At 47.7% G+C, this 15549-nt stretch overlaps 1 protein-coding gene across 6 annotated transcripts in view; it reads right to left on the bottom strand.

Moving 5' to 3' along the window:
• Window positions 1–15549, bottom strand: part of dzank1 (double zinc ribbon and ankyrin repeat domains 1) — a 257165-nt gene that overhangs the window by 232752 nt on the left and 8864 nt on the right. For all 6 annotated transcript variants that reach the window (XM_038803759.1, XM_038803787.1, XM_038803778.1 and 3 more), the window contains exons 3-4: window positions 3905–4058; window positions 1122–1251 (exon numbers count right to left, since the gene is read on the bottom strand). In XM_038803759.1, coding sequence (XP_038659687.1) covers window positions 1122–1251; window positions 3905–4058 — 284 coding nt within the window. The remainder of the gene's footprint in view (window positions 1–1121; window positions 1252–3904; window positions 4059–15549) is intronic.

The following is a 15549-nucleotide window of genomic DNA, read 5'->3' as shown; positions in this document are numbered from 1 at the left end:
TCCAGAGAGTTAGGGAGCTCAGTGAATCTTAAACCATGTGAATATTTTGTAGTTTTAGCTCAAAGTGGAATATGGCAATTGATTGTGGTTTTAAGACCCTAAGACATAGAAGCAGAATTAGGCCACACAGCCCATCGAGTTGCTCCGTCATTCAATCATGGCTGATATTTTTCTCATCCCCATTCTCCTGCCTTCTCCCCATAACCCCTGATCCCCTTATTGATCAAGAACCTATCTATCTCTGTCTTAAAGACACTCAGTGATTTGTCCTTATTGTACCCAAGAACATGCATGGATTTAAACGCCTCAAAAATATTACTCGCGAATAAGTTGACCTCTTCACTTGCTTTCAAAAACTTCACTTTTACACAATTATATCTGGTAACTGTTTTGAGTCCGAGATCAATAGATTTTAGACACGGGGTGCAGTGTTAGGATACAAATTAACCATGATCTCATTAAACTGTGGAATAAGCTTGAGTAAAAATCTGTCTATTTTGCTCCACAGTGTTCCTTATCTGTTGTTAACAGTGCACACGCATAGTTACCTAAGCCCAGAAACACATTACAGAAATCAAATCTGATCAGCTGATTAAATCTTCTAGATTTACACTTTTTTTTTTAAAATGAGCTATTTTCCGTGCTTAACTCTCTTTCTACAACCTCCATCATTAATGCTGTTGAAATTGTTATGATAGTCTTTTTCCACACAAGGGGTAGAGGAAATTTCCCCTAAAGGTTTGGAGATATTGGATAAATTGAATTTTTCAAGACTATCAATAGATTTTTGTTAGGGGAGACAGGTAAATGGAGCTGAAGTACAGAATAGCCTCGAGCTTACAGAATATCGCAACAGGTTCAACGGACTCAATGGCCTATTCCTGTTGCTACGTTCAGATATGTTAAGATTTAGTAATTCCACAGCTTTCTGTATTGCCCTCACCATTACATTAAGAATGTGGACAAATAGGAAGCCAACATTAAAAGGATCTCTTACAGATTATTCTTTGACTCCCACAAGGAATCAACTAATTTCTATGAACCTGTTCTGGAATACCCAACTCTCACTCCAGCACTTGGAGCATGCAACCTACCTACTGTACACTACTAGACCTACTCACCCGTCTGGAAAGTTCCTTTGCATAATCTTGCAGGAAATTCTGGTCATCATCTTCCAGTATCTCCACTGCATTGGGTTGTACATACTCCACAAGAAACACCTTAGTCACAACACCACTCTCTCGGCCATCCCTAATAGTTAACATAAATTTTGCAGACGTCAGAAAACTTGGAAAAATAGTTTGCCGAGAGGAAGATAGTGGTAGACTTCAGGATGACAGACAGACAGGCAAAATAAGCAGACGCATTGCAAATGCAATTTGATGCAGATAAGTGCGAAAGAGTAGATTTTGATAGGAGGAAGGGCAACATAAACAAAATTGTACAATTTCAATAAGAATGCAGGAAGAGTTTACAAACACGGATCTTTACATGTGACAGGACAAGCTGAGAAAGGTTAAAAGTGTGTACAGGATCCTAGACTTTTATAAAAAGAGGCAGGGAGTAGAAGTTACACTAATGGCAGAATCTTCCACTCCAGAATTAAGTCCTGTGGTGGGGCGAGAAGTCAGTGGGACTCATTACCACAGCGCACAGTAATAAACCCACTAAATTGTGCGACGTTTAGCTAATTAATTATGCAGCCGCAATGTTCATGTTGAATCTCGTGACAGGGTGGACAAAAATATTGAGGAGTAGGCAGCAGGCTTCAGCTACACCAGTTCAGTGATGTCTCCTTGGAGATGCTCGTCAGAGCTGCTGAGGAAAGACTCGTTCCACGGGACAGCCGCAGGTCATCCTGTCTGACCACTGCAGCCTGGGAGGAGGTAGTCAGGCTGGTAGGAACCTGTCCTCCTTCCAAAGGACGGCCCCGCAGTGCAGGAAACAGATCAATGTTTTCATCTGTTCCGCTAAGGCAAGTGAACCTTCTACCCACTTCAAACTCACATCAGCACTGAATTTCCAGTACTCTGACATGGGATATGGATGTTGCTATATAAGCCAGCATTTTTGTTGTCCATCCCTAGTTGCCCTTCAGAGAGTAGTGATGAGCTGCCTTATTGAACCATCATAGTCCATTTGGTGTGGGTATGTCCACAGTGCTGTTGGGGAGGAACTTCCAGGATTTCAATGCAGTAATAGTGAAGGAACAGCCATGCATTTCCAAGTCATGATAGTGCGTGGCTTGGAGGGAAACTTGCAGGTGGTGATGTTCCCATGTGCCAACTGCCCTTATCCTTCCATGCAGGTCGTGGCTTTGGAAGGTTCTATCAAAGGAGCCAGAGTTGCTACAGTGCATCTTGTAGTTGAGACACATTGCTGCCACTATTCATTGGTGGTGGAGGGAGTGAATGTTTAAATTGTTGGATGGGTGCCAATCAAGCAGGGACCCAAATGGAGCAGGAGCGTCGGGGAACCCTCTTCTTCCTTAACTTTTTCTGGAGCAAATGGCTAATGTCTCAGAGTGAATGGCAACTCTACACTTTGGTGGGATCTTGTGTAATGGGAGCTCTTTGGGCAGATCTGCTGCTGTGTTGCCTTCACCAAAAGTGAGGAATAGCAAATGAGAAAGCTCTCATACATTCTCCACATCTTTATTAGGTTTTCCCTTTAGTTATCCAGTTGTGCTGATTTTGAATTCCACCAACCTGAGCAGACCTCCCCCCACCCCCAGTTTTGCACTTGGACACCAAGCGTGATGTCTGGGTTTGGAGCTGCCTCTGTCTCAGGATTTTGCAGGTTTCATTTCAAACTTCCCTTCCATCACCGTTGCCCCCCCTCGCCCCCTCCCTCACCCACCCACCACCACACAGGCCACCATCACTCTCCCCTCGGTTACCCTTGAGCCTCCCCCCAGAACTCTGGAATCACTCATTGTAAATCCCAACATTCCTTTATCTTTATAAATTTAGTGTACCCAATTCATTTTTTCCAATTAAGGGGCAATTTAGCATGTTAAATCCACCTACCTTGCACATCTTTGGGTTGTGGGGGCGAAACCCATGCAAACACGGGGAGAATGTGCAAACTCCACACGGACAGTGACCCAGAGCCGGGATCGAACCTGGGACCTCGGCACCATGAGGCTGCAATGCTACCACTGCGCCACCGTGCAGCCCAAAAATCCCAACATTCCTGTCCTTCATGCTGAGCCCACCCATCACAGTTCCAATACCCACCCTGATCCTCCGTGTCACCACCATCCTTGTCCTCCTCAATGAGGCCCCAGGTGAGAACTATGCCTGTCACAACCGGACCCTGATTCTCGCGCCCTACCGCATCACAATTCTCCCCTCTCACAGTCGTTGTCCTCTCAAATCACCAACACCCTCAGGATCACAATGTTGATCAAGTGATCCCTCCCTCTGAAGCACTCCAGCCCCACTTCATCCAACTTCCCCTCCCTCACCCTTCTTGCCTTCCATCGGGACATCTGGACAATCCCAATGTTCTCAGCCAGTTTATGTCTTGCACCTATCGCCTCCATGTCTTCTGTATGCATCATTCTTTCAGCCAGCTCCAGTGGAAACAAGTTGAAGATAATGACAAAAGAATCACAGGGGAACAAGAATTGTTTTTATGCAGTGAATTATTATCACCTGGTATACTCTGACTGAAAAGGTGGTGGCTGCTGATTGAATAGTAATTTTTCAAAGAAAATTGGATTTATACTCCAAAAGGCGAAGGGGAGTTGGATTAATTGGATAGCTCTTGCAAAGAGCCTGCACAGGCATAATGGGCCAAATGGCCTGCTTTGTGTTGTATGATTCTCAGATTTATGTTTTGACCAATAATAAACTGTCAAATGGATTTTATTTCTGCCACCGACATTTGGGAAGTTTACCTAGAAACAGCCAGAGCTTTAATAGTCCCTTTGCCTGCCTGCAGTGTGAATGGTTTCCTGTACTTTAGGGTGGTGCTCTCCCCATAACTTGGTTTCTTCCAGAATTGAGGTTTGCTGCCATTTATTGTGTAGTATATATCCACATCAGGGGTGTCTGTCAAATAGAAATAATAAATTAAAATTGCCATTAAGGAGCTTGCTTTTGTACGAAACAAATCCTCACAAGATGTTTTGCCTCTAATCAACTTCCACTTATGTGACGAGAGTAGAGAATCTTGGAGCAGGTTAAGGTGAGATTTAACAGCAGTGTTCAAAATCTGAAGGGTTTTGACAAAGTAAATAAGGAGAAACTGTTTTGACTGTTAGTAGCTGAAGATAATTAATGTGTCAACATGCTGTGTTTTTTAAAAAATCCAATCTACTTTAATTAAAACGGCATATAATCTGTGGAGTGATGAAGCTCTTGTTTTGAATGTTATTCTGTGCTCTGATTTTATTAGTACCATTTATATTTTGAACCAGAAACCAGACCAAAATAGACACATCACCTCATCTCTCTCTATGCGTGGAAGCTGTCCCTTTCATTCATTGCATAGTGGAGAAATGAAAACATGACCAATGCCAAAGAGATTTTGTTTCAGTGCTATCTATGGCTGAGTGAGGAACACTCTTACTTTCAGTCATAAAGTTGTGAATTTGAGCCCCACTCCAGAAACTTGAGCACAAATCCAATGCAGTGCCAGGTAAGTGCTGCATTGTCAAAGGTGCAGTCTTTCAGATGAGATGTTAAACTGAGGCGCTGACTACCCTTGAAGCTGGATGTAAAAGGTCACATGGCTTTATTTCAAAGAACAGCAGCAGAGCTCTTCTGGCCAATCGTTATTCCTCCACCAACAACTCTAAAAGAAAACAAATGATCTGATCAGCATCCATTTTTAAAATTATTTCATGGGATGTCTGTGTCGTGGGGAAAGCTATCATTTGTTGCTCATCCCTGAGTACCCTTGAACACAGTGGCTTGCTAGGCCATTGCAGAGGGTAGTTAATAGTGAACCACATTGCTGTGGGTCTGGAGTCACACGTAGCCCAGACCAGGTAAGGACAGCAGATTTCCTTCTCCAAGGAATACTAGTGAACCAGATGGGTTTTTACAGCAATCAATAATGGCTATCATGGCCACCATTACAGAGATTAGCTTTACATTCCAGATTTATTAACTGAATTTAAATTCCACCAGCTGCCACGGTGGGCTTCATAAAAAAGATTCCAATTAAAGGACAATTTAGCATGGTCAATTCATCTACCTTGCACACCTTTGGGTTGTGAAGCTGAGACCCACACAGACACGGGGAGAATGTGCAAAGTCCACACGGATAGTGACCCGGGGCAGAGATCGAACTCTGGTCCTCGGCACCATGAGGCAGCAGTGCTAACCACTACACCACCGCACTGCCCTGCCATGTGGGCTATGAACCCATGCCCCCTGATTACTAGTCCAGTGACATTACCACTACGCCCCCACCCCCTTTATTTGTGGGACCTTGCTTGTGGAATTGGCTGCCGTATTTAGTTTCTCTATTATTACATAGGTGACACTTCAAAACTACTGCATTAGCTATGAAGCACTTTAACATTTCCTGACATTATGCAAGGCAAATACTTGAAAGCTTATCTTTTTTTTTGAAGAGAAGTCACTGGGGTGAATAATTACAGCAGACATTTTGCAAGTTCTCTGAAATGGCAAATGTGATTAAATAATCCTGACTAATCTATAACTAATATTGGCCAGCACCAGGTTAACTCTCTACTTGTCTGTGAATAATGTCCCAAGGGATTGCTAGAGCCCATTAAGACAGTCAGACCTCAATTCAATGGCATTTTTGGGGTGAATTTCATCTAAATGTCAGGTTCTGACTGAAAAACCAGCATGTTTCTCCCCAGGGAAACGGCAGGTTTTGCGTTGCAATCTTCCCACACTTCCATTTTTTTTGAGGGAGATGTGGTGTGCAGCATTATTGTGAGGGGCGGGGCCTAAAGATGCCAGCAAGCCCGGCTTCAGAGATTGGAATGCCCTTAAAGAGGACACCCCGAACTCAAATTGAATTTAAAGACTCTCCACTCCAACCCGCTCCCCCCAAACCACAGGCATTGAGACCCCACCTAATTGTTCACCGACATGACTCCGCCTTCCAATATTCGCCTACATCAAGGTCCCCCTCTCCCGCCATGTATCTTCCGTCAGGCCCTGCCCCTCCAGGTCCCACCCCTTTCCATGCTCAGCCCTCTTCAGACCCTGCCACGTTGGCACTGCGAGGGTCAGGGGCAGTGTGCCATGTCCCGAACCACCCGGGGGCTGCAATGGCCTCTGAGCCCCCAGTGTGGCAATCACGGCTGGTCTCCGTTTGTGGACGCCAGTTGTGATTCCGTCCAACTTTACTTTCCGCCATTGGGTGGGAACTTATGACATTTCCGGAAGATTTGGTGTTAGGCCGATTTTGCAAATTTAAATGCATTTAACGGTTGTCAGGTTAATGCCCTCACTGGGCGTGAACCTGACTACATCTGCCGGGAGGGATGGGAACATGCGTTCTGGGTTCACGCTGGTGCAAATCCCATCATGGCCCTCTCGCAAGGGTTTCCAGTCCTAATGGGATTTGGACAGGGTGTAACAGGGCCGGAAAACCGCCCCAATGTCTCACATAAAAGATGGCACCCCAATGGCAGAACTCTTGGCATGATACTGAGATGACATGAGGTTACATGCTAAATTCCTAGTGCTGATCTTGAAAAAATGCCCTTTCAGCTAATAGATGAGAATGCTATCAAAGAAGCAAAGTTGATATGATGACTTAAGAGATGTATTTGGTGTTAAATTCCTTTTAATGAACTGAAAGATAAAAGTTGCAAGTGACAACCAAAATGAGACACTACCCCGATTCAATTCTTTAATGTGTTTTGATTCCTCTGCCAGTGTTAGTATATAAGATAGTATTTCAAATATAAAATGCTTGCATTTAAACAGCGGGTTTCACAAGCTCAGAACTTCCCACTTTACAGTCAATGGAATATTTTTTAAAGTGGACACACTGCTGTAATGTGAGAAACAGGGCAGCTAATTTACAGATAGGAAGATCCTACAAACAGTGGTACGATAATGACCAGATCAAAGTCTTTTTCGGTGCTGGTTGAGCGGTAAATATTGGCCAGGAGAACTCTTCTTTAAAACAGTGGCATGGGATCTTTTGCATCTCAATAGTTTTGAAGGGCTCTCAGTTTAAATCCTCATCTGATTAATGACACCTCAAGCAGTGAGATTTCAGCCTTGGTTTTGTGCTGACACTCCAGTGGAGTGTGATGAATGTAAGAAATTGTTGTAAGGTAGAGGGGACGCCGGTGGTGCTAATGAATGTATATGCCCCAAATAGAGAAAATGTAGATTTTCTGAGGCGGGTTTTAGCAAAGATTCCAGAGCTGGACACGCAGGCGAAGGAGTTTTCGTATTTCTTGCATGTGTGCCAGATGTACTCCCTGATTGATTTCTTTGTCTTGGATAAGGCACTGTTGGCGGGGGTGCTGGATTGGAGTACTTGTCAATTGTGGTTTCTGACCACGCGCCGCTTTGGGTGGACGTGCGGGTAGCAAATGGGGAGGCTCAGCGGTCGCAGCGGAGTTTGGATGTGGGGTTGTTGGCTGATAAGGGGATTTGTGAAAGAGAGGGTGGCCATCAAAATTCTGTGGAGCAGTGGGGGAGGTTTCTGCCTCCAAGTTGTGGGAGGCAGAGAAGGATTATCAGGTGGTGGCAAGGGGGGATTTTATATTGATTTGGGGGCAGAGGGAGAGGGTGGAGTGGGCTGAGAGGCTGAGGTTGGTGGAGGACATTCTGAGGGTGGATCAGAGGTAATCGGTGGTGTCTGAGTTACTAAAGGAGAGGCAGAGGCCCCAGAAGACGTTTGGGCTGGTGTCCACGGGAAAGGTGGTAGGGCCATTGCGTAGAGCCAGAGAGGCGGTATATGAGCATGTGAAAAAGCTAGCAGAATGCGCACGAACCAGTTGAGGAAGTATGCAGCGGTGAGGGAAATTGGGAGGGTGAGAGATGATAGTGCACGGTTGTATCGGAACCAAAGGGATCACAGAATCATAGAATTACAGAGCAGAAGGAGGCCATTCTGCCCATCGAGTCTGCATCGGCTGTTGAAAGAGCACCCTACCTAAGCCCACACCTCTACCCTCTCCCCGTAACCGAGTAACCCCACCTAACCTTTTTGGACACTAAGGGCAATTTATCATGGCCAATGCACCTAACCTGCAAATCTTTGGACTGTGGGAGGAAACCGGAGCACCCAGAGGAAACCCACGCAGACACGGGGAGAAAGTGCAAATTCCACACAGACAGTGACCCAAGACGGGAATCAAGCCTGCGACCCTGGAGCTGTGAAGCAACTGTGCTAACCACTGTGCTAACCACTGTGCGACCATGCCGCCAAGGGCTTTTTCCCAGAGATTGTATGATTCAGAGCCTCCAGTGGGGGAACGAAGGGATGAGGCAGTTTTTGGGCGGGTTGCAGTTCCCGAGGGTTCAGGAGGCTAAGATGCAGGGACTGGGGGGCCCAATTGCGTACCCAGTCGAGTTCTATAAGAAGTTTGGGTTGGAGCTGAGGCCTCTGCCAGTGGAAATGTATAATGTGTCGATGGTGAGGGGGGAGCTTCCCCCCACACTGTCTCAGGCTTCGACATCGCTTATTCTAAAGACAGACAAGGACCTTGAGTAGAGTGGTTCGTAGTGCCCCATTTCGCTGTTGAATGTAGGTGCAAGGTTGTTGGTGAAGTTGCTGGTGATGGCCCGGTACTCCACAAGCCCGGTGATAGTGGCAGCTCTGAGAGTCTGAGGGCAGTGAAGGAAACATGCGAGAGTGGAGGCAGCATCGGTTTGGGCTTCAATCTATAGCAACCATTGGTTTCCCCCAGGGAGACTAGATGGAGGGTTTCAGGGATGGCAGAGAGCAGGGATTGGGAGGATGGGAGATTTGTTTATAGATGGGAGCTTCCCTGGTTTGAGGGAGTTAGAGGAGAAGTTTGAGTTGACGGGAGGGAATGGGTGTAGGTATCTGCAGATTTGGGACTTCTTGCGAAGGCAGTTCCAACCTTCCCGCTCCTACGGTCATGGGGGATTCAAGATAGGGTAATTTCTAGAGGGGAAGGTCTCAGATATCTATAAAGAACTCATGGAGTCAGAGGAAACGCAGACAGAGGAGCTAAAGCACAAATGGGAGGATGGGTTAAGGGGAGAGATAGAGGCAGGTCTCTGCGCAGATGCATTAAGCAGGGTCAACACATCCACATCTTGCTCCAGGCTCAGCCTGATACAATTTAAGGGCACACATGACGGTCGCCCGGATGAGTAAGTTTTTGGGGATAGAAGACAGGTGTGCAAGCCCCTGAAATCAGAGACCTGGGTCAATCACATGGCTGGCTTCCTCAGTGTTGAGAAAATAAAGTTCGCCCTAAGTGGGTCAATGCTAGGGTTTGACCGGAGGTGGCAGCCTTTTGATGACTTACTAACTGTCAGCACCGGGGGGGTTTGCACTATGTTTATAGTTGTTTGGGGGCAGCACGGTGGCCTAGTGGTTAGCACAACCGCCTCACGGCGCTGAGGTCCCAGGTTCGATCCCGGCTCTGGGTCACTGTCCGTGTGGAGTTTGCACATTCTCCCCGTGTCTGCGTGGGTTTCGCCCCCACAACCCAAAAACGTGCAAGCTAGGTGGATTGGCCACGCTAAATTGCCCCTTAATTGGAAAAATGATTGGGTACACTAAATTTATAAAAAAAAAAAATAGTTGTTTGTATTTTGTGTATGCTTTACCGTTACTGTTATAAAGTCACAAATGCCTTAATAAAATATTTTACAAAAAAAAGGTGCTGGCGACGCGGATAAAGGATTGTGTGCCAGGGGTGACAGGTGAGGACCAAACGGGGTTTGTGAAGATGCAGCAGTTGTCGGCGAACTTACGGAGGTTGCTTAATATTATAATGCTGCCTCAGAGGGCCAGGAAGTTGGGGCGGGGAGGCGAGGTGTTGGATGGAGCACCAAGTTTCTTTGTACACGGATGATCTCCTGTTGTATATTTTGGATCTGTTGGGAGCTTTTATAAGATCATGGGGAGTTTGGTAGTTTACCCACTTTTTGGGGTACAAGATTAATAAGGGGAAAAGCGAGGTATTTCCAATTAATGTCCCGGGACAGGAGACAGGAGAGGAGGTTGGGGGAATTGTCGCATCAGTTGGTTGGAGCAACCTTTCGCTACCTTGGGGTGCAGGTTACGCAGTTAGGTCCAGTTGCATAAGGTGACCTTGGCGTGGCTGGTGGAAGGAATGAAGGTGGACTTTCAGAGATGGGATGTGTTGCCATTGTTGTTGTCGGGTCGGATCTAGACAGTAAAACTGAAGGTGTTGCCGAAGCTTTTGTTTGTCTTCCAAAACCTCCCACTTTTTGTGTCAAATCCTTTTTTAGGAAGGTTAATAGGATGATCTTGAGGTTTGTGTGGGCAGGAAAAAGCTCTACAGGTTAGGAGAGTGGGTTAGGAGAGTGGTTTTGGAGAGGGATCAACAGGGGGACGGGTTAGCGTTGCCAAACTTGTTACACTACTACTGAGCAGCGAATATTGCAATGGTTCGGAAATGGGTGGTGGAGGAACAGTCAGTTTGGGAGCAAATGGAGGTGGCGTCCTGTAAGGGGACCCGCCTGAGTAGACTGTTGTTGGCACCCCTTCCGTTCACGCCATTAGCCCGATGGTGTAACAGCACTGAGGGTTTGGAAGGGTTTCGGCCGCACTTTGGATTGGAAGTCATGGGCGGAATTCAATGAAAAGGTTTCTGAATTCATTTGCGGCAGAGTTTTCAGGGAGAGCGGAGGGTTCGCCACTGCTATTCAATGACACTAAAGTCACCTTTTTGGGCCCTGGGGAGTTTCACACCAGTTTAGCGCACACATTGGGCGGTATTCTCCGGCAACGGTGGCCAGGTGAATAGAGAATCCCGCCCGAGGTCAGTGGGCTTCTCCATTGTCCGTGTTTCACCTGTGGCATTCTTGCGGCAGGCGGGGCGGAAGATTCCAGCCTGTAGAATTATTTTCAGCACTGGGGAGTTGAACTCGAGACAAGTTGCCATTTTGAAAGGATGACCCAATCGCTAAGTGAGCTTGTGGGTCCCCCACACCCATGGGCAATTTCACCCTCTACACACACACACAGGCAATACCCCAAACCTTCTCAAGTGAGGACACCCCGCTATAGGGTCCCTGGGGACCTCCCCTCTTCAGGCCCCCCCCACATCCACTTACAGCAACCCCCCTTTCCAGGACCCCCACCTGTCTTCCCAACCTCTCAAAGGCCCTTACCTACCTGCCCTGCAAACCCCCATCCTTCAAACCCCTCCCCCAACCATCCTTTAATTGGCACAGCCCCCTCAGACGCTGACCCTTGGCAATGCTAGACTGGCACACTAGCATTGCCACCCTGGCAGTGCTCGTACCAGCTTGGCAGTGCCACCCAGGCACCAAGGTACCTACGTTGCAGGTGGTGCACCAGGGAGCCACCCTGCACTAGCCATGACCGCCTAGTGGCCTCGAATGGCCTGGGTATTCCCCGGGTGCTGTCCTGCCTGGTCCACATTCTTGTGAGCCAGTACTGATTCACAGGTTTAAGACCTACTTTAACGAGTGTCATTTGGTCCTGCCCCTTCTGGGCCGAGTTCAGATTCCGACGTCTCGTGGGACTTGGGTGAATCTCGCGAGGCTTCGGATTCTGCCAGGATGCCCGCAGGAGACTTCACCTGGTATCTACCGACCACATGGGGTGAAGCTCTGCGGAGAGTGAATACGTCCTCGTTGTGCGCAAGGCTAGGCCTTATTCAATTTAAGGTGGTCTGCAGGGCCCACATGACAGTGTCTAGGATGGGTCAGTTCTTTTCAGAGGTGGAGGATAGGCGCAGGTGGTGTGCAGGAAGCCAGCACGTTTATTTTGGGCGTGTCCGAGGTTGAGGGGGTTTTGGAAAGGGTTTTCAGACATAATGTAAAAGACATTTACTTCGGTACAACTCTACAACGGTAGAGGTGGCGATGTATGGAGTGTCGGAGGATCCAGGAACACAGGAGGGAGAGAGGCCAACGTGTTGACCTTTGCCACCTCCGATAGCTCGGAGATGGGTTTTGTTGTGCTGGCAGGACCAGGAGCGATTTGGCTGATTTCCTGCATTTGGAAAAGATCAAGTTCGCCATTTGAGGTTCGGAGGAGAGGCTCACTTCGAGGTGGAAACTGTTCATCGACTTCTTTAAGGAGTATTGAGTCGTCAGCGGGGGCAGGGGGGGTGGGGCATGGGTTTTGTTTTACTTTTTGTTTGCGTGGGTGGGGTGGGGGGTGAAAAACGGGAACAAGGGGTGGGTACCCGAATGGCATTGGGGTGTGTGGGAGGTGTTTGTTGGGGAGTGGGGGGTGTTACAGGAGGGTCTGTTTCCTGTCGTATTTGTCCTTTGTAATTCTCGGTTATGTATATATTAAAAATCTGTTCAATAAAATGTTTTTCCAAAAATTTTTTATTAAATTTCATATTTATTGCAGTAATGTTACTAAAATACCTGGGCAAGATATATACAGACAGTAGTCTGCTGAATTTGTGATTTAGGTAATCCTTGATTTTTCAGTGGTTGTGTTCTGCTGTTAAATTTGAGAAGTATTTACTTGTTACAGAGTGTTGGCTAACGGAATATTGTTTTGGAGAACCCTGTGGTATAGATAATTTATGAGAGATATTGGACGGGATTCTCCGACCCCCCCCCCCCCCCCCCCCCCACACCCGCCAGGTCGGAGAATCGCCGGGGGGCAGCGTGAATCCCGCCCCCGCCGGCTGCCAAATTCTCCTGCGCCGGGGATTTGGCGGGGGCGGGAATCGCGCCGCGCCGGTTGGCAGCCGCTAGCAACGAACCCCCCGGAGATTCTCCAGCCCACAATGGGCTGAGTGGCTGCCCGATTTCAGCCAGCCCGCCGGCGTAAGTTAGAGTAGGTACTTACTGGCGGGATCTAGCGGTGCGGGCGGCCTCCAGTTTCCTCAGGGGGCACAGGGGGATCTGGCCCCGGGCGGTGCCCCCAGGATGGCCTGTCCCGTGATCGGGGCCCACCGATCTGCAGGCGGGCCTGTGCCGTGGGGGCACTCTATTCCTCGGTGTCGGCTGCTGTGGTCCTCCGCGATAGACGACGCGGAGATCCCCCCCTGCGCATGCGTTGGGATGACGCCCGCTGGCACTCCCGCGTATGCACCAACTCGCTCCGGCCGGCGGAGGTCCTTCGGCGCCGGTTGGCACGGTGCCAAGCCCCTACCCGCCAGCCGGCGTGGCGCAAACCACTCTGGGTCCGGCCTAACCCCTGAAGTTGTGGAGCATTCCGCACATTTGGGGCGGCCCGACACTGGAGTGGTTCACGCCACTCCTCGGCGCCGGTACCCCCCGCTCCGCCGGGTAAGGGAGAATCCCGCCCATTGTATTTGGTTGGTTAAACAGATCATGGGTCATCTTGTGGGAGGAGAAGAATGTCTTATGCTTTGGGTAAGGGAGGAGCCAGTCTGTCTGTAGTTGCAGTTTTCCATAGGATTTTAGTCTGACAAGTGTTTTTCAGTTTACTCTTGAAAGTTCTCTCCAAGGTTCCTGCACAGAAAAAAAGAAGTAAATCTGGTTGGCTTTTAACTTTAATCAAAAGTGGTATTTGTGATGCCCTGGAGAGGGTTCATTCTTCCTCCTCGTGTGCGAGGCTTAGCCTCATTCAATTTAAGGTGCTACATAGAGCCCATATGACGGGGACAAGGATGAGTCGGTTCTTTGGGGGTGAGGACAGATGTGTCAGGTGTTCGGGAAGTCCAGCGAACCATGTCCATATGTTTTGGGCATGTCCGGCACTGGAGGAGTTCTGGAAGGGGGTGGCAAGGACGGTGTCGAGGGTGGTGGGATCCAGGGTCAAACCAGGATGGGGACTTGCGATCTTTGGGGTTGGGGTGGAGCCGGGGGTACAGGAGGCGAGAGAGGCCGGAGTACTGGCCTTTGCGTCCCTAGTTGCTCGAAGAAGGATACTAATACAGTGGAAGGACGCGAGGCCTCCAAGCGTGGAAACTTGGATTAATGACATGGCAAGCTTTATTCAGTTGGAAAGGGTCAAATTCGCCCTGAGAGGGTCGGTACAAGGGTTCTTCAGGCGGTGGCAGCCTTTCCTCGACTTTTTGGCTCAGAGATAGGGTACAGAGGTCGCAGCAGCAGCAACCCGGGGGGGGGGGGGGGGGGGGGGGTGACAACGACGGTTGTGGTGGGTTATTTACGGTTGAAATGCGGGCAAATTTGCTCGCAGTTCATGTTTGATGTTGATTGTTGCTTTGTTTGTTTTTGGGGGAGGGGGGAGGGACAACGCGCGCGCGAGTTCGGGCGGGGGGGGGATATTTGTTAAGAGGGAATATTTTGTAATATTTTATAGTTAGTTGGGGTAAATATCTTCATGTAAAAAATTCTTTCAATAAAAATTATTTAAAAAAAAAAAGTGGTATTTGAACTATATTGGTTTGCTTAATTAGAATATTTAATGGCAGATATAGGAAGTAGAGTTCTTTCTTTGATTTAAGAATTGTTAACTGGAAACCTATTTCTCTTTTGTTAATGTGGCTAATTCTGTGTTTAAATTAAAGGTTGTTTTGACATAAAAATATTGCTCAATGTTATCATTCCTGTGGTGCAGAAACTTTCCTCACAGTTTTACAAATTGCAAATAGTTGGGTTCTTATCAGGGATGCTAACAGGAGTACCCCACTCCATAAGTGTGGACGCACAACCCTGTGACCCAGAGGCGAGCGTGTTATCATAGAGCCACTGCTGGCACCTTGTTTAGTAAATATTCATCTTTACATTTTTGAGGTGACTAGTGAGCATCGTTAGTTGAACGCGTGAACATGCAAGACAGAAATTAAACTGTTGACCTGCACAGATAATGCAACTATCACCGGCAATTAATTAAACTGTTGACTTGCACAAATAATGCAACCATCACCAGCAATTAATTAAACTGTTGACTTGCACAAATAATGCAACCATCACCAGCAATTAATCTTTGTCACCAACTGCAGTATGCATTCAGAAATGGCATGAGGCGACAGCAATTTACATTTATATAGGACAAGCATGTACTGAGAAAGCAGAGCCAACAAAGATTTATTGACGGTAAATCATGTTTGACTAACTCTCCTGAGTTTTTTTGATGAGGTAACAGAGAGAGTGGGTGAGGGCAGTGCAGCTGACGTTTGATCAAGTACCAGGTGAGGCTTTCAGCAAAATTGAAGCCCTTAGGATCGAAGGGAAAGTTGTAGCACAGATACAAAATTAAGCTAAGGGATAGAAAACAGTGAACTATGATGAATGGTTATTTTTTGAATGGAGGATGGCGGTGGGGGGAGGGGGGGCAGAACAATATGGTGAAGTGTGCGGAGGTACATTTTGGGACGAAGAATGTGAATTGACACTAAATACCAAGTTTAAAAGTGGTACAAGAGGAGATAGATGAGGGTGGCACAACTGCCTCACACCACCGAGGACCGCGGGTCATTGTCTGTGTACAGTTTGCACA

This window comes from Scyliorhinus canicula, chromosome 1 (genome assembly GCF_902713615.1).
Source record: "Scyliorhinus canicula chromosome 1, sScyCan1.1, whole genome shotgun sequence".
Classification (NCBI taxonomy): Eukaryota; Metazoa; Chordata; class Chondrichthyes; order Carcharhiniformes; family Scyliorhinidae; genus Scyliorhinus; species Scyliorhinus canicula.
Note: the sequence above shows the minus strand (reverse complement) of the source record. Positions and strands in the feature narration are given on the sequence as shown.